Source organism: Lycorma delicatula, chromosome 12 (assembly GCF_047948215.1).
Source record: "Lycorma delicatula isolate Av1 chromosome 12, ASM4794821v1, whole genome shotgun sequence".
Lineage (NCBI taxonomy): Eukaryota > Metazoa > Arthropoda > Insecta > Hemiptera > Fulgoridae > Lycorma > Lycorma delicatula.
The window spans coordinates 13,753,941-13,780,857 of NC_134466.1; the positions used below are offsets into that span (position 1 = coordinate 13,753,941).

The following is a 26,917-nucleotide window of genomic DNA, read 5'->3' on the forward strand; positions in this document are numbered from 1 at the left end:
GTCCTAAATCCAAAATTTCAACATTCTATGGCTAATCGTGTTTGAGTTATGCGAGATGCTAACGTACGTACAGATGTCACGCCGAAACTAGTCAAAATGGATGTTTTCGTTGAAATCTCAAAATCAAAATTTTTGGGATCACAATACTTTACTTCGGACAAGGAAGTAAAAAGGATCGTATTCTTTCTTTCATAATAGTCGAAGCTTGTAATTTTATAATGTTTTGCTCGCATTTTATGTTTTGCCGATCTTTTTGAAAAACATTTTTTCTGGAACGGACTACTAATTAAATACTCCCGTAGCATTACGACCGCGATGAGTTGAATCATTCGATTGCTGGTCGGTCGTACGACGATGAGCTCTAATAAGAACATTCCCTCATCCACGCATCTGTTACCGCAGTCGCTAATCTCTTCCACTTTGTTATTAATTTGAAGTCCAACTTACCCTCTTTTGAAATCTTTTCATCCGTCTCTGTATATTACACCGTGTCGATTACTATACTCGTATCCCATGTGCCGCCAAAAGTCCTTTCTATTTTTCAGGAAATCTATCGTTGCTCTTTATTCTTTACGTTTTTCTGTTGTTTATTATTCTACACATCGATTAAATGTTGCGGTACTTGTCGGTGAAGTGGTTATTAAAGGGAAAGCACATTAATTTCAAGATAAATGTGTTTATTTCCATATACGATGGAACTAAACACATTTATCTTCCCTGGACTTAATGTAAGAATTGTAGTCTATAGTTATAATGTAGTATTTAAACATTTTGATAAATTTTAAATTTGTGTACCTACATTCATCATCGTTATTTGCTGTTTTATCTTCATTAAAAAGTTCAACTTTATTTTCTGTCGGTGAAGGTATTTTAATATAATCATGTAATCTCAAGCCGTCTACATCTTTAGATTTTATCGAATTCGGTAGTAAGGTTGCTATTAATAAATAATAAATTTTTATATTCGATAACATAATCGGTATTTTGGTCCTGAAACAAAACAAAGTATGTTTGTTAGTAAAATATTAAATAATCTATATAAATAAAAATGTAAATGTTCGTTTGTTCAAAATTTTAAATCTCCGAAAGTTCTTCACCGATTTCTTTGAAATTTTAACACAACGTTGCATTCGAATACGCGAGTGTTTTTATATACCTACTATTTACATACCTAAGATGTCACACCTGTGACAGGTAAAACCATGTTTTTTTATTAAAAAAAAAAATAGCGCTATCTGTTGGACACACGCTATAGTAAATATTTTACGATTACATTTCAATGTTTCCGATATGTGAATCCGCTATAGACTAAAAAACTACGGGACCGATTTATGCGCGGGGAAAAAGGGAGAAAGGGAAAAATCGAAAAAGGGAAGAAGGGGAAAAGGAAATGGAAAGGAGAAAAAAATTGAAAAAAGAAATGGGGGAAGCAAAGGGACAACGGAAATGGGGGAAAGGGAATATGGTAAATATGAAAAAGGGAAAGGTTAAATTTTGTGGTTTCATAATGTTTATTTTGTTGACGTCTTATGAAACTTTCAATTGCATTCATTATATAAATATATATATATATATACTCAAATCTAGCAATAGCGAAGCATTGCCGGGTCTGCTAGTTAAAAAAAGAAAATATTAGTAGTATAGAAACCTCAAGTTCAAATACACCCCCAGCATGAGCAACTGTGCTTGAATCTAACGTTTTTTTCACGAGAGCGACCTGCACTTTGTAATTAAATTTTCATCATGAAAGAGTGTAGTAAGCACAATTCTGTTTCCTTCATAAACAATAATCATTATTTATAAAAGAATAAAAACAACGTTAATGGGGAATCTCCAATCTTTTACATGTCTGTAGCAAATGATTAGTTAATGATGTCAATTGGGAATTGTCTTTGTTATTACAAAACCAATTTTTAAATTCTTTCCCACCATGTTGACATAATTTTGTTGTATTAAAAAAACCTATATTTTTATCAGTTATTAGCATAAAATCACCAAAGATACCATACGAATAGTTAGTTGTCTTTTATCTGTTCAATTGAAGGTTTTGGAAACATATTTTTAACACAAAGATTCAATAATCTTACACTATCAGATTTGAATGAAATTAATAACTCCAAAGAAGTTATATAACGTATAAGGGTTTGAAAAAACTGGCTAATGGTCATCATTACCGTGATGTAGAGTGTACATGTGGTATTGATGTTCCATATTAATAACAAAATTAAAAAATACAACTCTTTAAAATTTAACAGATTTCGTAAAAGTGTTATTTTTATATCGTAACAGTTAATAAAGAATATAAAATGTAAATAAAAATATAAATGAAATTATAATAAAATTATGATGATTCTGTCAACGAATTATCTCCATATTTAAAATTATTATACAACAAATTGCATGAAAATGTCAGTTATTGATTAGAAATTAAAAAAAAAAAACAACATAGAATGTATGGAGAATTTATCAAAACAAACTATAAGAAATTCTCAATATTAAAATGCAGCCTTAAATATAATACATAATATAGCAACAGAATTGGTGTACAATAAAACAAACCCTTTTAATGATTTAAATCCATTTTTGAAACGACTCTTTTAACGTGTAACAAATCTAAAGATAATTCAATCCAAATGGTATTGGCGTTGTATAAGAATCTTAATCATATTATATTATTTTTTTATAAGAAATATTCACTTTATGTTAAAATAAATACATTAATACATTTATATTCTTCATCAATAGATTATGACAGTAATTACATGATTTGATAGCCATTAAAGAATATTTAAAATCTTGGTTTTTAGATAAAACAAACAATACACAGATTCCAAAGAAACAGTTGAGAATACTGATTGTGTTGGGTAAAAGTTAACAAAAATAAAAATGATACACAGCTCGTATTTGCCAAATGAAATTGGACTTTAATTAGAAAGAAAACAACTGAACTTATGTTAAATCATAACCTTAAACAATTAAATGAAATTATGAAATAAACATAACTTAATTCTATACAGAATTATACAAGAAATATCATCATATCAGTTATAATAATACATGACAAATACATAAAAATACATATTTCAAATAATAGTTTTGAGAATCTACAATTAAACAAAGCCTGAAACAGGAGAACATAAAACACTTTATTTTCAATTAGATACCTATAAACATAACATCAATAAAAATAGTGTAACTGGAAAACTGTTGCATTACTGACATATTCTGTAATAATGAAAATTAGCAATGAACAAATGTCCTTAACTTAAAAAAATAAATTACAACAGTTCTTATTATTGGCACTGGCATTTCCTAATTTATGAACAACAAACTTATCATTAAATAATTAAAACTAGCAATTCTAGTTTATTGCAGAAAAAGAAGCCACGATAATCTTCCAGTATAAAAAACTGAGTTAATAATCAAATTGAAATAAGTAAGCACATAAAATATGTTGCACATGAAATAATACATAACCGTATCTAAGCCACCTTTCGTGACTGCACTTGAGTGAAGAAATGGTTTTTTAAACCAAACTTGAAATTGAAATGCATAATGTAATTAACTGAATATTTTCCCCGACGGGGAGTCTTATTCTTTAAGACTTTGGGGGTTAGCGTCCCCACAGGCCTAGCCTCTGCAGCTTTTCTTCCCACTATACAGTGAGCTGCAGAACACTTTACATCATACACATATACTACACCAAGAACACTACATAAATTACAACATACACTTACACAATTACACAACAACATCCTACACTGATATTTCTTACATTAACACTCGGTGGTGTTGAAATCAGAAAAGATCGTCGCTCGATTTGGCTCTTCTTTTCCTGATGTTTTAAGAGCTGTTACCGGTCGCATCGTTCATGACAATTTAGTTTTCAGAAAGGTTTGTGCACTTCGGGTGCCGCACATCTTAACGGAACGTCACAAAAATATCCGAATGGGATCTGCTTTGGAATTTTTGATGCGCTACACAAAAAAAGATGATGAGTTCCTTAATTTGATTGTTACCGGGGATGAATCACGGATTTCGTATTACACGCCAGAGAGAAAACGGCAGTCACGTTAATGGCGTCATTTTCAATCACCAACCAGACCGACAAAGGTCGAGTCGCAAACATTTGGACGCAAACTGATTTTTTTAGATCGGTTTGGCACACTGCTGATCGATTTCATGCCGCGTGGAACGACTATAAATGCAGAAGCCTACTGCGAAACTCTACGTAAGTTACGGCGCGCCATTCAAAATCTGCGAGGTGGGCGGCTGACCGACGGCGTCGTCCTGCTGCACGATAATGCACGTTCACATGTTGCGGGTCCGACACGTGATTTACTGAGAACATTTGGATGGGAAATTTACGATCACACACCATGTAGTTCGGACTTAGGTCCTTCTGATTACCATTTGTTTGGAAAATTAAAAGAATCTTTGAGTGGTAAGCGATTCGCGGGTGACGATGAACTTAAAAATACTGTTAATCAGTGGCTAAATGGACTGGCGGCAGATGAATGCGACGAGTGTATGTTGAAGTTCGTGTTTCGCTACGATAAATGTGTTAATTCATTTGGAAATTATAGAAGTAGTATAAGGTATATGTAGTTTAAGAGAAATATAAAGTATTTAGAAAGTTTTCAGATAAGTTTTTTTACGATGAAACGGTTTTTGCTTTAGTGATAATCTCTCATAATTACCTGCTATTTCTATAACATGAAAAATATATTTAAACTAATCAAAACTGACTGAAAGTTGATTGGTTACCCATTATTTTATTTAATTAAATACTGCGTAATTCTTTATTTTCATACCTTGTTTTCTTTTTTTAGTTCATTTTTATATTTTGGCAGTCATGCTTTTTAATTTTTATAATTGTTTTAATAAAGTAATTATCTTCTTTTTTTAATTTGCGTTACAGAACGTTCGTGTCATTGAAGTTCATCTGGTTTCAAGGTAACATTTAATTCTAAACATTCAGATAAGGTAAGTAAATAAAAACTTTTACTTTTTATTTCAATTTCGAAATTTTATTTTATATTTAATTATAAACTGTTTTTAAGTACTTCTCTCTCGTATAATATAGATCGTGAAATCTACCCCGGTACAATCGGTTTGCAAACCGGTTATGTTGAAAATATAACCTTTTTACAAATGTTGAGGTTGGAAATACCGGTTATAATTCCTTTAAAATATAATTAAATAATATTTTAAAAAAAGATTAATTTTAGTGGTGTATGTGATGAGTTCAAAAAAATGAATTTCAGAACCTTCTTGTTGAACTGTAAAGGATAAAAAGAGAGACGGTGATGACAGAGAAAGTGGGAGAAAATAGCCGAGTTATCCTGTGGGGGTATTAAAAATAATACCGTATGAAAATATTATGGTGAAACTAATCAAAAATGTACTTAAAAGTGAAAGAAATCTTATATTATTTGTAAAGAATGCGTTAAGAAAAAAGCCTACTGCATTTTTATTGGAAAATATGATTCGGCCTATATCTTTTTAACGTAATATTAAAATCTATACGATACTTAAAGTTTAGTATGTAGCCTAAAGTATTATTAGAAAAATACATATTTTCTATGATGAAAGATATAAAAAGTTTTTAATATCGTGGTCGTTAGTCGACTTATTTTTAAGATGGATTTATAAAATTGAACATTTCTTTACGTAACCGTCATATACTGCCCTCAATAAAAATATATATATTTCTTTTTTAATGTTTAAAACTCCACAAAACTTAAATTGATTTTCTTTTAAAATTAAATAAACTATTTTAATTTTTTCCGTAATATTTTAATTTTTTCTACGTTAAAATTAATTTGAAGTATTCGTAATGTTTGTTGGAGTCATCAGACAGTCGACCGATTTAATCGGCAGACCAGTTTAATGATATTTTTATTCTTTCCTTTCTGTCTTACACTAATATTTTAATCTCAAAATAATCATCTAAATACACCGTTATTTCTAAATTAACTGAACCCGGATATCTTCACGGTGTAGCCCACCGAACTAGTTCGTGTCTTCTAAAATTCTCCTAAAATAGTTTTCTTCTTTTCTATTAAGATCTTTTCGTTTTGAATTAAAATCCATCTGTAACGTCACGCTCTTTCTATCGTTTTACTTTCCGTTTTTGTTAACATCAAACGCTACGCTCTGCAAAACTATTTTCAAAAATGTATTTGTAAGTTCTGCAATAAGGGCAGCCAACTCTAAATACAATTTACTGATATTCACACCGAAATGAATGCTGGGTTTCTAAAAGATGAGAATTAAACGGATGGTTTAAACGGCCGATATCGAATTGCTTTATCGATTAAAAGTTGTAGGAGGGAAGATCGATTGTACAGATTGCCCTATGAAGAAATGGAGAAAACTTTAGGACATGTTTTACTGGTGAAAATAATGAAACGGATAAAAATAGATTTTTACTTCTACTTACGGAAGTGTTGTAGTCACGAAAAATTTCAGATTTCAACGAAAATATCCATTTTGACCATCCCTGAATTCATTTTGACTATTTTCAGTGTGACATCTGTATATATGTATTTTTCTCGCATAACTCAAAAACGATTAAGCGAAGGATGTTGAAATTTTGGATTTAGAACTGTTCTAACATCTAGTTGTGCACGTCCCCTTTTGATTACAATCGACTGGATCAAAAGTGTCCAAAAAACCTAAAATTAAAAGAAATTGGATTTTGGACTTTTTCTTAACTGCAGTAATAAGCCCTCGGTCAAGATGGCGATGGTCGGCCATCTTGGATTGTGACGTCAGTGGCGCCGTAGCCCGCCAAGATGGTGGTGGTCAGCCATCTTGGATTGTGATGTCGGTGGCGCCGTAGCCCGCAGTCTTTCCAACCTGTTTTTTAGGTCGGCCATCTTGGATTGTGTCGTCGGTGGCGCCGTAGCCCGAAGTCTTTCCAACCTGTTTTTTAGGACGTTCCTCGAGGATGACCCTGGTCGTCGAGGGGACGATGACAAGGTTCTCGTCGTATATCGTGCACTGGGAGACGGCGCAGTCTTTCCAACCTGTTAGCCGCCTTTCAGTGCACGATCTACGAAGAACCTTGTCGTCGTCTTCGCCTTGACGCGGACGTACCATGCGGAAGATCTGAGCCGTCGTAGGCGTTGCACCAGGAGTCGTCGCCCGCCCCGCTCGAGGTCTTCGTTGTGGCTCGTACACCGGGAGGTGGTGTGAAAAAAAATTTAGACGTACCTCGAGGATGATCCTGGTTGTCTAAGCGGCGGCCGCCGCGAAGGAGAGAGAGAGAGTGAGAGGGGTTCTCGTTGTAGATCGTGCACCGGGAGGCGGTCGCTTGAGGTCTTCGTTGTGGCTCGTGCACCGGGAAGTGGAGTGAAAAAAAAATTTAGACGTATCTCGAGGATGATCCTGGTCGTCCAGGCGACGGCGTCGGGAGGCGTCACCGCTCGAAGGAGAGAGAGAGAGTTTCTCGTCGTAGACCTTGCACCGGGAGGCGGTGTCTGCTGCGCGTGTGTTTTCGTGCGTGCGTCAGCGGAGCGACGTAGAGAGGGATGTTTACTGTGCGGAATGTGGCGCTCGACTGACGAACCGTCCGGCCTACGCGTGACCTTTTTCCTTATGAACAGGAAAACAGAAATAAATTGCGGAAACAGCTGCTTATCAACTGCACGAACATGTTTTGACATCCTTATCACCCCTCACATCCGCTCGACTTCGATTAAAACAAAAATAATAATCTTTTCCTTACAAAACAGGAAAACACCTGCTTATCTATTGTCCACACATCCGTTCATTTTTTTTAACAACTATTTTTCCTTATACATATCAGTTCACACATGCACACATATGCGTGTGTGTATGTACGCAGTTGCAGAGAATTACATCCAACGATGTTAATGCTTTGGGAGTTCGCGTAACATGATTTATTTTGTGTCAGTGTTGCCAACCTGGTTATATATTTTGTATTAAATTATTGAAGTAATATTTCACAGGTTGGTACCACTGTTGAACAGCTGTTGTGTAGCGGTTGGTTTGAATTAAATAAATATGTTACCAACCTTTGAAATATTTCAATAATTTAATACAAGAGTGTTATAGCATTTCCACACCACCCAAGAGGTAGCAACCATGGCGCGTTGAGATTTTTTTAAAGTGAAATCTCTCCCCAGTAGGCCTACAAAACATTCGTACAAAAGTATATGATTTAAAAATTAAGTTGGATACTATAAAAATTACTCCGAACAAAAATAAAGAGAGAGACTTGTATTCTGTGTATAAAAATGTACGTAAATAAAAAATAAATGGTTGCATTTCCACACCACCCAGGGGGTAGCAACCGCGGCGCATTGAGATTTTTTTTAACGAGTGATCTCTCACTCGACTATATTTCTTAAGAAACTTCTTCATGATACTTCTTTACAAGACCGGGATGTTATGAACGACAAATGCAGATGATGAGTAATGATAAACTTGCACAAGAAAGCACAACTATGTGAAACAAAAAATCCCATTTAATAAAGTTAACTCTCTTAATTTATGTATGCGATACCCGCCTTCTTGTGCAAGTTTATCATTACTCATCATCTGTGTTTGTCGTGTATAACATCACGCTCTTGTAAAAAAGTAAAGAAATAATGTTTCGCATACATAAACGTAATATTGCAAACTTGCACGCATATGTCTATCGTATCACTCCTCTTTTTTAAAAAAACCTAATATTTATTAAACACTCTCCTCACCATTTGTAACAATTGATAGTGGATAAATCCAATATCATATCGTGTCACGGGCCTTGGAACTATTGCATACAATAAACGTAAATAAATATCGTTTTAAAACAATAGTTAGTTACGACTTATTGTATGGGAGTTTAAAGTATTTTTGTTTTGTGTATGTGTGCAATTTTGTGTTCTTTGTGTAATATGTGTTGTAGTCCTTAAAAGGACTTTTTTAAGAAAAACTGTTTAAATTTTTAAAAAATTCGTTTCGATGAACGACGGGTTTCTTTATCCTCTTCTTCGTCTTTTTGTTTACGTTTCGTATTGTATAAAATAAAATGAAGCGATATGACGTCTTCATATATCGATTGGTTTTAACGCAATCGATTTCTGAATTTTCAACCGTGTCGTACGCCACCAAGAGAGGTTGGATATTATCACCACAGTTGTTAGAACAATCTACCTCATCGCGGGTCCTGAAGAAAAATTCTTCGTCCGTCGCTACATTAGAAGTTACTCTTCTTTTTTCATTTGCAATATACACGTTTACAGCGAGTACGTTGTTTTTTCAATGAGACGTATTGAGATCGTGTAACACCTTCGCGTCCAAATTCATTTTCGACAAATGATTTGTCGCCTTTGCGTTATCATCGTCACCGTAAAATCCGGAAAATAGCACTTCTTTACTGTCAATAAGTGCAATAGCTTTATCACCGTATTCAAATTCGCAATAATATTTTTGTCCACATCTGAAATCGCCATCATTGAAAATTATCTTCACCAATAGGTTATTACCGTTTTTATCGAAATCGTGTTCAGTTAAGTCGACAACATATGCGTAACTGTGTTTTAATTTAAAACATACGCGTCAGACGTTGATCACCAACACGTACGCGCACATCTACTTCACTAACAGGAATCATGATGTTTACACCTCGAGTGTCTCCCTAAGAATAAACTACTTCACCCGGTTACACTTTATTTTAATGCTACTCCTTACCACACCTACCACGTCCTACTCTCTACCAATCAGAACGTCACAGTCTCCTCACCCTACGACGCGGGAAAAATCATCTGATATCCTGACAACATCATTCTGAAACATTTTCAAAAAATATAACAATGTATTAAACACTCTCCTCCCCATTTGCAACATAATTTGATAGTAGATAAATCTATTACCACATCATGTCGCGCGCCTTGGAACCTGCATTCAATTAATGTAATTAAATATCGTTTCCTTTCTTGTTTTCTTTAAAAGAAAACATAAAAAAAAATAGTTGCAGTTTTTATTGAATGAGGGTTTAAAGTGTTTTTTGTTTTGTGTATGTATGTGTAATTTTGTGTTGTTTGTTTAATGTGTTGTTGTCCTGAAAAGGACAGTTTAAATAGCTACCTGTTAATTATTATTCGAATGGTACATCGAAAGCTTTACCAATGAGTCCTTTAGATATGAGTTTTAATTTCATAGATACCATTGTTTCTAATTCATCCTCATTAACCGTTTCGGTAAAACGTCTTGGTAAATATACGTTAAATGGTTGTTTTCGCCATCTCGTAAACGACATACTATGCTCTTCCCATAACGTCGATTTTGCTTAACCATAGAAGTTCATAAGGTTTACCGATAGTGAGATCACCAACGATTTTTGTTTCGAAGTTGGTAGCAATAAGTCACTTATTCAATTGCTGAATAAAATCTTTTCTGTTACCGTCAGTCATGGTGATGTTTCTATTGCAAGAGTTGCTGTTAGAATGATTCTAGCACGGATACGAGTGCCTATTTATACTCTCGGTACTTCCGCTTGTCAACGAACAAGTAGATATAAATCGTTATTATTTTCCTTATGATAATGCTAAATAACCACACAATCATGTTTTGACCTGCTTATCTATTGCACACACATCCGTTCAAGTTTTAACTATTTTTTCTTTATAAAACAGGAAAACACCTGCTTATCTATTGTCCACACATCCGCTCAATTTTTAATAACTATTTTTTCCTTATAAACAGGAAAACATAAATAGTTTTTTTTCCTTTAAAACAGGAAACGCCTATCACCAATCACATCCGCTCAAGTTTTAACAACTATTTTTTCCTTATAAACAGGAAACGCTGCTTATCAACCGCATGAACATGTTTTGACATCCCTATCAATAATCACATCCGCTAGACTCCGATTAAAACAAAAAATTAATCTTTTCCTTATAAAACAGGAGAACGCAGTCAACCCACCACATCCTACCAATTTGTATAAATAGTGAAGTTTAACTAGAACACTTCCACTTCAAAAATGGATCTGTTAGCAGATGAAGAGTTTGTAGTGTACGTAATTGGGAGCGGTACACTTGAAAACCTTTCTCCTTATATTGATGAAGTATATGATTATTTTGAATCAGTACGTAATACATATATGTACCAAAGAAGATCTTTTAAGAAAAAAAATTATTGAATACGATAAAATATATAAACCTTTCCGAATATAAGAATCCTTTTATTCAAAAAACGGTCCTTTTCAGGACCACCTTAAACTAAATGTATTTGTGTTAAACACTCTCCTCACCATTTGTAACACAATTGATAGTGGATAAATCCAATATCATATCGTGCCACGGGCCTTGGAACCACTAAATTCAATAAGTGCAATTAAATATTGTTTTAAAACAATAGTTAGTTGCAACTTATTGTATGGGGGTTTAAAGTGTTTCTGTTTTGTGTAATTGTGTGTATGTGTGTTGTTTGTGTTAAGTGTTGTAGTCCTTAAAAGGACTATTTACACAATACATGTCCACTACGATCACGTAATCTGCCAATCCACCAAATATATAATTATCTAATGCCATCGACAATTCAAATACATCATCTTCTTCTTCAATATTCGGAGAAGACCAAACAGAAATGACATAAAACTTTTGCGGTACCAACGCACTATATCGTTATAAAAATTGATACGTTTGATCTTTCTTTATGGTACTTTCATCCGAATAATAGCAAATTTCTCTACTATGCGTTAGAATAGTATTAAGAGTTGTTTTCCAGCTTAATGCTTGTAACGACTGAACACCAGTTATATATTCTCGTACAATTATTTCCTTGATAGACATAACAAACGCTAGTAGTGAACACATTAAAGTCTGACAAGTGAATGAAAGTTACAATTTCCACACCACCCATGAGGTATGTAACATGGCGCGTTGAGATTTTTTAACGAGTGATATCTCTCCCCGAGAGGCCTATAAACACTCAACGTATAGTTTTACAAACTTACTTTTAAATCTTCAGTGAAGCCGTCTTCTTTCATTCCGTATAAAGTTAATTTCATCGGATGATGTCTTACAACGGTCATTTCGTCATCGGTAAATCTATTTGTATATTTCAGTGGTAAATATATTCGAAAGCAACCAAGTTCATCCGCTTCGGTGTCGTACAATATGGCGCAAATACGATACTCATATAAAGGTGTGAATACATATCTTTCTCATATCCAAAATACGTAGTCTACTCCGACATGTAGATAAGTCAACCTTTTCCACGGTATTTCTTGTGAAAACAATCTTCATCGTTGAAAGCGTTAACAAATGATATGGCATCCATCATCACACTCGCAGAGCTTGCATTCAAATGATTGGTTAACGATGGTACCGTGCAGATATTTATATCCCCTCCACACCCCTCAGCAATTTTGCAAAGTAATCGGTAGAGCTCGTTACTGTCGATAACTCTACAGGCAAACGGATTTTCCCATAACACTTCGTATTTATTTGCACGTACTATAGCGTACATTCTTTTTACGTTTTCCATAATCAAATCGCACGAACACAAGTAATCTGGTAGTCCACGTCCGCAATAGTCGAATTTCTTACAATCGATAGCATGTGTTTTATCATCAACATCACCACCACTACAGTGAACAGAGTGAGCGACAAGCATCATAAAACAATATTTACAAATATACAATGCAATAAACTTCAATTCGTTAACCGAATCGGTAAAAGTCTTTTCTCCATCGCTAATACAAATCCGATAAATTTTTACAGAAAAACAATGTCTCTTTGTAATCGTACAAGTTACGATTGGTCCTTGCGATTCTTTCGTTAAGTTTTCTTTTTTTTGTCAAAAATGGGTAATGATGACGTAACATTCACTTTGGTTTTCTTCAATGCGATTTTGTCGTGTACCGTGTTACGTTAGGTAATGAGAATCTCGTATTAGCAACATGAACCGTTGGTAACATCCTTGCTTTCTCCGAAGGTAGTGATGCAGTGATGTTGCTTACAGTATCAGCAGACTTGTTTTTTGAAGATGATGATTCGGTAGTAAAAAATGGACAACGCTTCCACGGACGATGAATTACACCATATTAACGGTACCGACGGCTGTGACGAAGAAAAAATAATTTTACATCTTATCGGTTTCATATTCGGACATGTTACCAGGTAGATGTTAAATAATACTGACACAAGTAATCCGATCAATAAGCCTGGTTTAAATACTCCCAATGTTACCAACCACCACTTAAACGACCACCACCACAACCATCGTGATGCTGAACGTTCATCGTTCCCACCTCCCTTTTTTTCATCATCAAATGTAAACGTTTTCGTCATTTCATAACCTTTTTCACTACTCCAGTGAGCGGAGTGTACGTGACGATGCTATCATGTATAGTGAGACAGTAGGCGGTTGTGTTGGCCGGTATATTGTGTTTGGTATCGAAATCGATACGTACATCTACGGTTCCTGTTTTAAGCGATTCGTTCTGACGGGAACAGTCGATAACTATTAACGGTACACTTGCTTTGAAATCTGCCAAACTGTAAGCGGGACACTCGTCCTCCGGTTTGTCGTAATATCCGGACTGAAAGCTGGCGAACATTTCATACATCATATTCACATCACCCTGTAGACTGTCGTACGGATAGTATTGCGAATTCAAATACAGACGAACGTTTACCAAATCGCACATATCGAACAGCGTCAATGATTTTGTAGCTTTATCCTTTGTGTCCGTCTGTAAACCGAATATCACGTATCTCGGTTTCTCCGTTTGCGCACATGTTTTTACCGTCCATGAATGTATGTTTGTTTGTGGTAGTGCAGGATATTCCTGGATTACCCATGTACGAAAAGCTATCGCTAACGGTCTATCTCGTTCTCCTACTTCAACAACTCCAATCGCATTGTATCGGCAACATGTACATATGGAATTTTCCACGCTATTTTAGTGACTTTCAACTTGAAATCGGGTGCTTCTTTGGAAGATATTAGTGCTTTCACGTCGTTGGAAGATCTAAGCAAAACCAATTGTTCTTTGACGTTCAATTTTATGTGTTTGTAGTTTTCGGCGAAACCCATCAGCACACGCAGTGGTACGTAGAAGCAAAATCTTCCTTTCTGTTCTTCCAAATTGAATTTATCCGACGCTTTGAACTTCCACCCGAAGTTTTCCAAAATATTTTCTTCGCTTTTACGTAACGATAAGATGTTTTTTATCGTTGTGATTATTCCTAACTTTTGTACGCGACATTCCGTTCCGTTTATCTCGTATCGTATCTCCTCGAAGAGAAACGGTATCGCGTTGTTTGTTAACCACGATTCTGTTGCCTTGTTATCGCCTGCCTTAGTAGTTAGCTTCCCTTCGACCATCAAATAGCTTTTATGCGGTAACGTGTACACATCCTGTTGGTGTATCGGTATCCGGATTTCATCGTTGTTGTTGTAAGTCGACGAAGCGTACGGTAGATGAGTGTGATATTCGTACTGGGTGATTGTGTTGTCGAAAGAAACATTTTCACCGACGTTTAACACATTCACCCTTACTCTTGCTGTTACGGTTCACCAAAACTGTAAAACCAAGTTTTCGAAGTAACAACACGTTTCGCCATGTTAACGCTTTGGTGTTTGCACGTCGACTGATTGGTGTGCGTGTCGTTTTGCTACTACCACCGCTATTGTATATTAACCCCATCGGTTGGTTTTCCTTTGTAAATGCAATCTTACCGTTACGGTTTCACCGCGGAAATTTTTCAGTTTTCCGTCCTGATCGGTAAACTTTATAGCAATCTCGTTTTAGTTCTTTGTATTCACCGGTAGATATATTATATTTTTCGGCGAATCGATTATTTTGAAACCAGGCGGAACGCTTATCGTAAATTCGTGCAACACGTGTCCTTCTGATCCGTTCGTGTAGGAGCCTCGTATAAGGTTGCATTCGACCCGGACGGTGTTCATGTTGTTAATGGCAACCGGCTTCGATGACTTGTGCCATATATCCGCCTCTAGATTAGTTTTTCAAACCCCAACAACGGTACCAGACTATTTTTTGACGTCAGATAGATTACAGCGTTGCATTTAAGTAAGTATTTTTCGTATTGTTATTCGGTAAATTAGTAAATCTATTTGGTGTTTGTCTTTGAGTTCATCGCTCAATCGTTTAGCGATATCATCTACCTCGTACGGTCCGGTCGGTAGCGTCAGATTAATGATTTTTAGGTTTCTTTGGAACGACAATAATTGTTTTGTTGATTCCCTCTTCGACATTCGGAATCGAGTTATATGTGGTAAGGTTTATCAGCGCCAATTCCCATTCACCATCAGACAAATCCAATGGTGGTAAGATCGTAGTGTTTAATGACGACGTATTTCCACTTATGCAGAACATGTTTACCTGTAGGCTGACGAATCACGACTGAGAAATTCAAGACATAAATGTCCGCAAATAACCGTGTTTACACTCTGTCTGCTTTTATAATTGAAATTTATAATCGCATCGGATGGAAAATAACTCATCAATTCGTTAGGTGGACGTAAATTACCGAAACTATCAAAATAGTTCACCATCAGTCGATGTTTTCTATAACATACCCAGTATGTTCCATGGCCGGTACTACGATCAAGATTAACTATCGCAGAATCGTTAGTCTGTTTTTTTGGTTAAAGCGTCCAAAATGAAGACTCCTCGAAAATCGGCTATATTTCGTTTTCTCGCGTACCATATCAGTTCTTTATTCGATAGCGAACGCACTGGTATTCCCTTAATTGGAGTAGATGACAACGACGACGACGACTTCGTTGGTTTTTTTTTACCACCAATCCCCGATCTGGTGAAAGGGTAGGTTTAAGGTATAATCCCTGCCCTGCAGTGCTTGCTTTTCTTTTCATCATTTCAACAAGACGTTTTATATTATTCCTTTTTGATCATCTTCTTACTCTTCCACCACCGAACTTTGCTTTTAACTTCATCGCGTTTGTAACCGCTAATGAGGTAGCCTTTTCTGCGATACTCGAATCCTTAGCTTTAACTCTTTCCCAAGCGCTATCGTCTAATCTACGATCCGCAGCCGCTCTGTTTTCGTTATTTCTGTACGTAGCGTATGCGATATCGTGTTCCTTCAAGCCGCGTCTAACTTATTTACACCAGGGTCACCTCTCTTTAATCGTTTTTTTAAATTCGTTTCCGGCCCGCAGTACTGATAGCCCGGAATATGTAGCTCTACCGCCAATAAATTCCTTTGTTTAAAACTTTACCCACAACCTTTTTGACACCATTTAATGCCTTATCACCGATATAAGATCCTAACGCACCAGCAGCTCCTGTCGTAGGGATGTTAACAGTCCTCCGCCTCGTTTAAGACTATCTATTCGTTTAGATCTTCTCACCTTACCCTTTCCAACAGGAGAACGTTTTGATTTCACTCTTGCCATGTTGGACAGACAATGAACCCATTTACAATGTTCCACCATCTTACATTATTTCCGTGATCGGTGGTCGTGTCATATTTTTGTTCACATTCTCCTTCGTCGTATCTGTTTTCGAATCCGAGATCGGAGGGCTTATCATATTTTTATTCACATCGTCCTTCGTCGTATCTGTGATTGGTAGACGAACCTCATTCTTAGTCAGATCCTCCTTCCCCTTATCTTCAATGCGTCTTTCTAGATCTGTGTTCGGTTGGTCTTTTTGTAATTCCACTTTAACATTGTCTTAAACTCTTTTTCCATATTCGTCAGACTGTTGTTTGCTTGGCGCCCTGACTTTGTCTAAAAGTTGCATAAAGGCGTCTCAATCAACATTATGATAATTCGGATAATTAGGAAAATCATCCTCTAAATATTGCATTACAAATCTGTAAAATCTGAACAGACATTCAACAACGTATTCCTTTGTAGTTAGATCTGATGACTCTACTGTTATTCTAGCGTTGTAACAACACTTCCTTTGACATCTACCATTCAATCTTTCCTAAACAAAAACCTATCATCGATATCTTTTTTTATGCGAAACTCCCTTTGATGAACATACCAGCTTGTGCCAAAATCATTTGCTCTTATCGCCTCTCCAGAATTCATCAGGACGCTTCCTTTCATATCAATAATATTCTTTTCACCAAAGAAGTTGTTAAATAAGTGACGTTAACGGCATCGCTTTTTCCAATAGGTTCACTAACATCACACAAACGCTTATTTTAAAAGGAAAGTTCGTTGTTGTTGATTGAAGGCTTGTATCGATTTACTAAATCGCTTTGCTTTACGTAAATCTTGTTCGTAAAACCGAAGATTGTAGCATCGTCATCCTCTATCGGACATCCCACGTTGCACAACCTTAGTTTTCTAATATTGTAATTTCCATCGGTTGTTTTTTCAAACGTTTCGATAACCCGCGTAGGTGGTGGTCTGTTACCGTTCGCTCCCCCACGAAAACGTCCGAACTTGTTTTTACTCATCTTAAGACTGATTAAAATAAAATGTTTCCTCTACCCTCCTTTATGCATCCACTTTCTTGCAATTCTCTACAATGGACACGATTTCGTTATTATGACCAGAAAGAACTGCACGCTTAGAGGCTACTAATAAACGACGTCTATCGCAAAGTTCGTTCGGATCGTCCCAGGACACGTAATCTGGTCTTAGTGTTTTCTTTGCCCTCATAAGCAGTCCTGAATAGGTTATAGGGCTTTCTTCCTCTTGACTGCCTAGTCGTCTGAGGTGGGGAAACAACTCTTTAATAATATTTTTGTACTTGAATGATCTACTTGATATTATGCGTCCAGTATTTTGGCTTTTATGCGCCTCGGTAGTTTCTATTTTTTAAAAATAATTATCCAAGTCTGATAGTATAGCCTTGGGTTTCTTCAAAAATATCAGTTGAAAAAAGCCTTCGGATCCGTTATATGATTTCTTACCGATTACAATATTATTTTCTTTAAACACATCATTGTGGTTTCCAATCGTTCATTGGTCGTTTGTATTTTTTCACCGTATACGTTGTCACTTTTCCTATTTCTATCAATTACGATCAGATCCAAATACTATTTTGCACGTTTACCAGGTGATGATGGGTGTGTAGGTTTAACGAAACAATGTTTTGGTGTTTTAAAAAGTGTTCTCATAACTGTTGGTGTAGATATTCCACCCTCATCCTCTTTCTCCTCCTTTATTTCTGCTTCTTCTATTTCATTTTTCTTTTGATTAAATGTTTCCTTATGCTCCCGTAATGGTTCGACAATCGGTTTAAAGTGCTTTTGTAGCACTTGATCAGTTTCCATTATTCCTTGCGTAATAGCCCGATGTTTTCTTTTAATCGAATCTCGTATTCTATCGATTTCCACTACCAACTTCGCAGACGACGACGACATCGATGAATCGACCTCATTCATGTTCAGCATCGTGGTTACGAATGATCGGAAAACAGTCGATCACCATCCTAGTGCGACCGATCTAAAGAACACTGCATGTTTTTTGGTTCTGCATAAGAAACGTACAACATCGATTAACGAAACATTCATTCTCACCGGACGGCGATTGGTATTGCACAATTCGCGGTAATATTGCATCTCACCCTGATCAATAGACGGTATCCACAGTTTTGTGTTTCTGTCTCTAAAGACGACAGCTTTTTTTACATTTCCAACCCACAGTGGAATATCCACAACCGTTGAGTGATCGCGTTGTGCGACCTTTGTCAAGTACCGGTTGGAAAGTCGTCTGATCGGATGACGGTCACCTTCTAAATGTAAATGCAAAAGATAGCTATTCAACAACCAAATTTCGTCCTATTTCGCGCCTGCATATTCGCACCATTTTCGCAGTAAATCTTCGTTTTGGATTTCAAACAGTTCGCGTCGTTCGTTGAACCACAATCCGAACACATCAGCGTATAAGCGCACTGTAGATAGCGTTTCGTTTAGAAACTCACCAGAAAAGAGCGCCTGAGCTTTGTTGCTCACGATGTCGAACGGTAATCCTCCGCATCTTATCGGTAATGTTTCCGGTAATGACAACGTCTTGGACGATCTTATCGGAATAGTTCGTTCCGTGATCACTATACAGCATCTCCCTCCTTCTAGACGACTACCGTATTCCAACATGTGCATGCAAACGTTTGGGTAGTCCATAGATGCATGACGGTTTCGAAATTCCTATAAAGGCTTTTTGTACATGAAGAGCGGAGATGGTCTTAATCTTGAAATAACGTTCCATCCGTGTCGGATCGTTGTGTTGAACATATTTTTCGTAGATTACCAGTTCGATAGGCATCTCGTACTTGTCACATTGTTCTAAAAATTTTAACCATATACGCTTATTGAAAATCTAACCTTCGCTAGTAATCATCAACAAAACAACCAACGGATAGTCACGATTCATTCTTTTTACATGTCGCCAAGATCGTCGGTCTTTATTTTCACAGTAATTCACTTTACGACAAACGTAGTTACCGCACAACTTCTTACGAGCGCTAAAATATTTGAAATACAAGTGTTTTTGTGGTTTTTGTCTAAAATTTATCGCGTTAGCGTACGATATACCGTCCTTGTAGGTGTGTATGCTTGCCATTGTTACCGGCTATCAACTGATCTTTTTTACAAAAACATCGAAGCCTACTCTATACCGTCCACCGTTGATATCTCCTTATCCGCAACCAAAAATTCGTGTCGTTTTCTTCATGCAACACCGCACAGACTTTTAAACCGATCGAATTTTTCTATCGGTATTTATATGATCTTGATATATGTGACGTAAGTTGAGGTCGTCTTGTTTGAATATAAGAAGGAGATTTTCGTTGTCCCATACAAGGTGCTTCCCGGCACTGGAGTATGTCTGTGTCAAATAAAAACTATCGATGTTGTTGTGTCGTCCCATCGCAAAGTACTTGCGAATATTATGTTGCTTTTCGCAAGCTACATTGTCGAAAATCATTATCGAGTTCGGTTCCGCTTCGTCAGGTGCCATCACATGATCGTTTGCAGAATAGGCAAAATAGCCTATCTTTGGAACACCGGTCATGACATGTTCTAGAAATTTATGTTTCGGTTGGTTTAGTGATTTGGAAAACACGTAAATATTTTTGAATCTTAATCCGTCGGGGGAGAACAAGTTGAATAGAAAATTTATTTTTCCGCAATTAGACGGTCCACAGATTATAGATCTAATTCTATTCGGCAGAAGAGGACCATGACGAGTCCTTTTCCCCTCTCCACACCCGGCCCCTGTGTATTCGTCAAAGTTTTCAGGCGTAATATTACCAGCCTGTTGAAGTTCCAACCTCATGTTTATGACTGTTCAGTTTACTGCACTAAATCCGCCCTATGTATCCAACTGTTGTGTTTTCTATCAAACCCTTGCCACTTTACAAGTAATTTATCGCCTTTTTTTCGTAAGACTTTCTCTACTAAATAAACAATATTTGTAACTTTGGTTTAACGAACTCTTCACCGTATAATTTACTACTCACCATCTCACCATGGATATCAATCGGCGTGTAAGTACACGGTCGGTTATTATCGAGAACCTTATGTACGAGAAATATTTCGTTCGACCAATTCGGTAAATATTTTTTGGCGAATGTCTTTTTAAATTTGCTTATACGCTCTCAATCGCCGACATTGAATTTTGGCAAAGTAGGCTTTTGATAGAGTACTGTGTTCAATCGCTGTAAAACAGCAGCTTGGTTTCGTTTGTTTACATCTTTCCGTTTCATTCCGATAGTCCGATGGTGGGTGTTATATTTCGCGATCGGTAGTAATTCTAACCACTTGTAAGTACCTTGTTCGGTAAACTTTATCCACATTACTGTTTTCAGTGTTCGATTAAATCGTTCGACTATCGATGCTTTTTTATCCGAATGAGTAGAATTGTGATTTATATTGTACGAATGTAATAGTCGTTTAACCGACGGATTGTAAAACTCTTTCCCCAAATCGGTTTGAAAATGACGCAGCTTGTGTTTGTCCAATATGGGTTTGAGAGCCTTAGCGATCTCCGTACCGGTTTTTTAACCGGAACGCCGAATGTTTGTTCGTTTTATCATAGTCAGTATATAACGATAACCGTTGTTCGATTTAGCATATGGCATCATCTCTACCAAATCACTTTAATATAAATCGTTTATTCCCTTCAACTCATAGCGTCTTGTTGGGTAGTTTTGTTATGCCTGGCGATGGAGCTCTTTAGCTATTGACTCCTTGACGTTCATTGTTGCACTGGCCGTATTTTGGGTGTTTGATTAGGAATAGTAGAAAAAGGATCTTTATTTTTTTTATTTTACCCGCTTCACCACTTGTACTGATTGAATCGGTACAATAGATAATTTATTTACTATATAAGATAATTTGTCACTTTGGAACAAAAATCTTTTTATTACCGATTCTTATAATAGTGTAAAAGGTATTAAAACTGAACTAGGAAAAAATATTATTTTCCTTGTTATTGCGTTTTAATAACTGCATAAAATATATATACGATAACAAAACTGCAGTTGTAATTAAAACTACAGAAATTGATAACATAATATACAAGTGCTTTTAACGGAAACGCCTACAGAGATAATAAGTGTACATTATACAAGTAAACTTATATATAGCATTAATTGTTAACACTTGATTGGGACAACATGGAAAACGAATATTATGAATTATTACTCAAATATCTGCACGGCAATACCAGAGAATTTAATGTACTATTTCTCAGACATTTGATGAGGTATGTAGGGATTTTTTACTTAAGAAAAATAACACAAAATATAATACGATACAATAATTTATTTTATTTTATATTACATACATTATTTTTTTTTAGTTATAACAATACATAATGGTATTTTTTTAAATAAAAGAAAGGCAATATATATCCGCATGATAAAAATAATTAACAATAGTCGTGGTCGTGGGCTACTAGGGTTTCGTTTACGGTTCTTGGACTGCAATAGTCATGACCGTGGGTTATGAACTCTTCGTTTACGGTCTCTTTTGGGGAGTGTTTTCGTCATTGTTGGGTGGAAGGTTACGCTTCTTTTTGTTTATACTGTAATGCCCGTATGAAACTGTGTTGATTTTTTTCTAATTTGTAACGTTTATCGTCGTAAGGCGAAAGTGATTTCTTTGGCTTGTTAATAGAAAGTATATTGTGCAAAGTGCTTATGATTCCGTACGCGCTTGTGTTCAGATCGTGTCTAAGATCCTTTGCAATGGATACTCTAGGAATACCCTTTGCAACATTCTTCTCTTTCTTGTTGAAATCGAGAATGTTATACATCTTAGCACGAAGTCCAACAAATTCACGAATAGCTTTTCCATTCATCTCGTCTTTGAATTTACCAAGTCGCTTCTTATTGGTATTACTAAAACTTACGTGAACGCGAGGGTAATCTGAAGTATCGAACCGATCGATATCGTGAAGAATATCGATGTAAACGTTATCGGTCACGATATGATAAATCAGATTGTCCGTATCGGTCATTGGAAGATTTATATTATGACCGTACTTTTTCACCATGTAGTCATAGTGGAATTCGTACATGATCATTTTGCTAATGACCAATACGTTAAATCCGATGTAGATCAAACGATTGAGGAATATCTCCGTTTTCTTCTGATTTATCCCGACGACATCCTTGTTATAGATGTACCAAGCATCAACTCTCGGTTTTGCAACCACCTTATCCAGTTTACGCTCGTTAGTGACCAGTTGGAAATCTATTCTGTTTCGTACGTTTTCCAAGGACTTGCCGTAAACCGCGTTGTTCATCAACTTAAAAAAGTCCTTTTCAAAACCTTTTCGTGCTTGTGCACGCTTTTCAGTATTGAAGTCGATGTACTGTTCAACCAAGGCGACTGGGAGATTCCAGAACTCTGTGAACGTTTTTCACTTTCAGACCTAGTCGAGTGTACAACTTTAGGTTTCTGTAATGTGATACGTATCGTTCCTTGTCGTACAATGTTGTCATTAATTTCTTTACGGGACATCTCTTTATGTCCTTCGAATAGGGGGACAATATATCATCGGTTGGTAGTAATTGTTCTGGTGCGAGAGGGTAATCCTTGTGACGATCGTGCAGTTCTTGTGGATTCAACATCCACTGCCAAGATGTAGCTCTTTTCACCACAATCGTCAACGCTGTTAATATCGAGATTGTCAATCTCTTCAGTACTCAACCTTCTAAAATTAGCGTGTGGTAAGGGCTCAACCATGGCTGTCCCGTAAAGGTTGTTGCAATCGTAATATTGAACCCAGGACGTGGGCTTGGATAGGTCGTACTGATTTGGAATGTTTGGATTGATCGCCTTGGCGTATCTGTTTGAAATTTAGGCTACACCGCCTCGTGTACCTTTTTCAACAAACAGTTCCATATCTATGTCGGTCAACAGTTCCAATTGTTGACGGGTAAATTTTAACATGGTATTCCACGTGAAATGGGTGGTGGAGTAAAAGTGACGGATCCAAACTGTAGTATTGCATAGACGTACTTGAAAATTTCCGAAGTACGTCTATGCAATACGTATTAATTACGTCTGCCAACAATAATACATCGCTAAGAAGGTAACGATCGTGGTAATCGCCTAACGTATTTCGGTCAAACGTTTCCCACACGTTTTGAGCATGGACCTAATCATCGTCCGTTATGTTCTCTCTTCTTAGCGTACTGTAGAATGCCGTCTGCGGTGGAAGTTGGATTTCGAAAAACTTGTTTAAATGGGTTATGTACTCGTACGGATAAACGCCTTTACGGATTAAACAATCTCTTTTCTCGGGTATCGGGTAACAGTGCGTGAGACGTTTAAATACGGTGTCTTTGTCCTGACAATCTTTTACTAGATTTTCTAGAAGTATTTCGAGGGACGACGAAAGAAATTGTAGAGTCCAAGAACCTCAATGGACCGACGGACAGTGACTGTAATCGCTTGGACGTGTTGGCGATACAGTTTATTTTTACATCGTCCTTATATTTTCTCAAAGCTTGAACTATGTGATGGCTATCGTAACCGCGGAGGTTATGAAAAAATCCCGGAATATGCTCGGTTCGCTTACAATTTAAATTGAACTCGTTATGACATGCACCACGAAACCGTCCTGTGGTATGCGAGTGATGACGTACACGATCGTCATTCAATACACAATGACAAAGAGTACACTCGGTAGCCCTGTTGAATGTTCAGTGTCTTCGGGAGTCATCACCATTGGTTTCTCGTTAGTCATAATTTTGTGCAATCAATCGGCGTGTGAGAGCAATTCATCCAGCATTTTTTCAACGATATTTTCATCATCGGTTCTCGCTTGGTAGACTACAGGACCTTCCCAAATCTGCCCTTCCTCATCAACGATTACATAGGCGTAACAGGACGGAAGATGATGGGCTACCTTATCGGTAAAACTAGTGTTGGGTTTAGGAGTGCCAGTGTCCATCGGATGTACAAATGATTCAAAGTCTGCATACACCGTATACGGAACGCGTAGTGTGGACGAGTAGTCCCTAAACTTCATCACGCATCCCTTTTCTTTAGTGGGATCGGGTACTCCTATCCGTTGTGCACCGTGTCGCTTACACTTGATGAAATGTTGGTTTAGGTTTTGTGTAGCGACAAGTGGGTCTGAGGAACTAAAATGGTGCAAACAGTAAGGGCAATATTGGCTGCTACAGCGATGTTTCCTAAGACCTGAAAGGAGACGACATAGCCCATTTTTACCTGGTTTGGTATTTATAAGGTATTTTATTTAATTACTATTGGCTGTATTTAAAATCATTTTCTCATTATTAAATTCTCCACAAGTTTTGTTACTAAATCTTTCACATTTAGTCATTTAACAAAGCTATTATTCTACAAACCTAAAAAAAATGTTTTTTGACACCGAATTTTATTTTTACGTCGTATAAGTTAAAAGAAGTTACAGTTCTGCGATCTCATTTATCCTATTTTACAACTTAAATTACACAAGGAACCACCAACTTTTTACTTCCTAATTTTGGTCCGAAAAATTTCAGTAAGACTTCTTTTTATTAGAAGAGCTGAAATCCGGGCGAAATCTTTCGCTTGCTGTAATTCGAAAACAAAGCGTTTTTCTAGACCTATGTTTATATGAGTCCTAAAAATTTCTTCGTTTGTACGTGGGGCACTTTGTATAACGATAGTGTAAGAAAGGGAAAAACCGCTGAGTTCGTCAGTCATTTAATAACCCATTCAAAAGAGCGTTCGAAAAATATGTTGAGAGAGTGGAAGAACTCTCTCAAGAACAAAATTGTATCACAATCGTCAGCAATCAATAACTAGAAAAAGTGGTTAAACGTCTACAAAAATGATAAAAGTCCTTTTTATCTATTTAGTCGCTCCATTCAAAACGTATCATTCATGCACAGTTCGCATCTTTTGACATCAGGCTCTTTCCTTATAAAATTTGATTTTTACTCGTCAACAGAGTAGAACGCCTTAAACCCAAAAGGCTTCTTAATCGAGATTTAAATCTACTCAGAATGGGAATTTGAAATCCTCTGGGAGCCTAATAATTAATATGACATCAACTTGCGACGGCAAACGTTCGAAAGTCAGTGTTGGGCACGCAAGTTTTCCCTTCCTCTGGTATCGTAATGATTTACATCTCCGTTCCGCACTAAATTGCATTTCGAACAACAATACACCACAATATCCAGGGCAAAGTCAGAAATTCCAGCTCCGAGAAGGCGTCCCTACACGACTCTCTGAAATTTAATTTCATAATCACTCCAATAGCTTTCTTCTGCAGCCGAAACACCCTACTCGGCAAGCTCCGACTACAGTATTCCTAAATTCGAATCCGGTAGGACAAATGTGGTTAGCCATTTTCAACAGATCTTAACAGCAGACACTTGCGAGTTTACGCAGGGCAAAGATGCTCCAAGAAACCTAAGCACAACCTTAGAATACGTCATCTATTCGGTCAGAAAAAATATTTCGTTCAAATTTTTACGGTCTTGCCCTCACTAATAAGATCATTAAAGCGATTTTGCAAAGCGTCTGTCAAACTTTCACCGGTCTTCCGTTACGATGCAAATCGGTGACTTGTTCTCCCCGATTTAAACTGTTCGATCCGATTATAGAGATTTTTACAGTTAATTCGCTTTTGTTGTTTTAACAACAGCCAGTGAATTTCGGCCGGTTTTACATTTTCAGAAATAAAAATTTTATTACAGCACGTTGTTCTTGAGCAATACACATGTCAAGCGGAGGCGACATTTTGTAAAAAAACAAAAGTTTAAACAGAGAGTTTAAATGTTGTGTATACCGGAATAATGGGAGTGTAATGACGAAACTTTCTTAAATATTACTTTATATTTTTATTTCATCATTTTATTACGGGTATTACAATAATTTGAATAGTTTATAAAAAAGGTGTTGAAAATGATTTCCTCCAACACTGCACACGTTTCAGTTTGTTTTAAACATTTTAAACAGCTTACTGGAATGTCTCGTACTTAAGCCGTTATTGCGATTTTTATTTTGTCATCACGCGTGTTCTGTTGCGATACACTTTCTTTCGCTGCTTTCCATAGAATGTAATCCCCGGGAATCAGATCCGGCGATCGTGTAGGTCACAAACCTCTCGAAATAATTCTTTCACCAAAGACATTTCGGCCATAGCATCCGAAATGTCAAGCAGTTTCTGTTCGTTTAGTTTAGGTTGTGGTCTACTATTTCGATCAGCGTCATCAACAGAGCCTGTTGACCGAAAATTTCGAAAAGATTCTGAACTGCACCGCGGTGAGGAACAGGAGTATTTGGAAACTTTTCAGAAAATTTGCCAAAAAAGTTTCCTAAATCAGTATACTGGTCACCCTTCAAAAAAGACGTGTTGAACGAAAAAAATGCGTTCCTCTACCGTAAGAACCATTAAGTTTCTCGCAACTACCGACTCCGATAAACGAAACGCGTTAAATTACACACAACTCGACAACTGACGTCTTTGT

The 26,917-nt window shown here is 36.6% G+C and overlaps 1 protein-coding gene across 2 annotated transcripts in view; it reads right to left on the reverse strand.

Annotated features, from left to right (window-relative positions):
* The window catches only part of LOC142332960 (uncharacterized), a 111,710-nt gene that overhangs the window by 27,737 nt on the left and 57,056 nt on the right, over positions 1–26,917 (reverse strand). For both annotated transcript variants that reach the window (XM_075379679.1, XM_075379680.1), the window contains exon 2: positions 800–990. In XM_075379679.1, coding sequence (XP_075235794.1) covers positions 800–974 — 175 coding nt within the window. In that variant the 5' untranslated portion in view covers positions 975–990. The remainder of the gene's footprint in view (positions 1–799; positions 991–26,917) is intronic.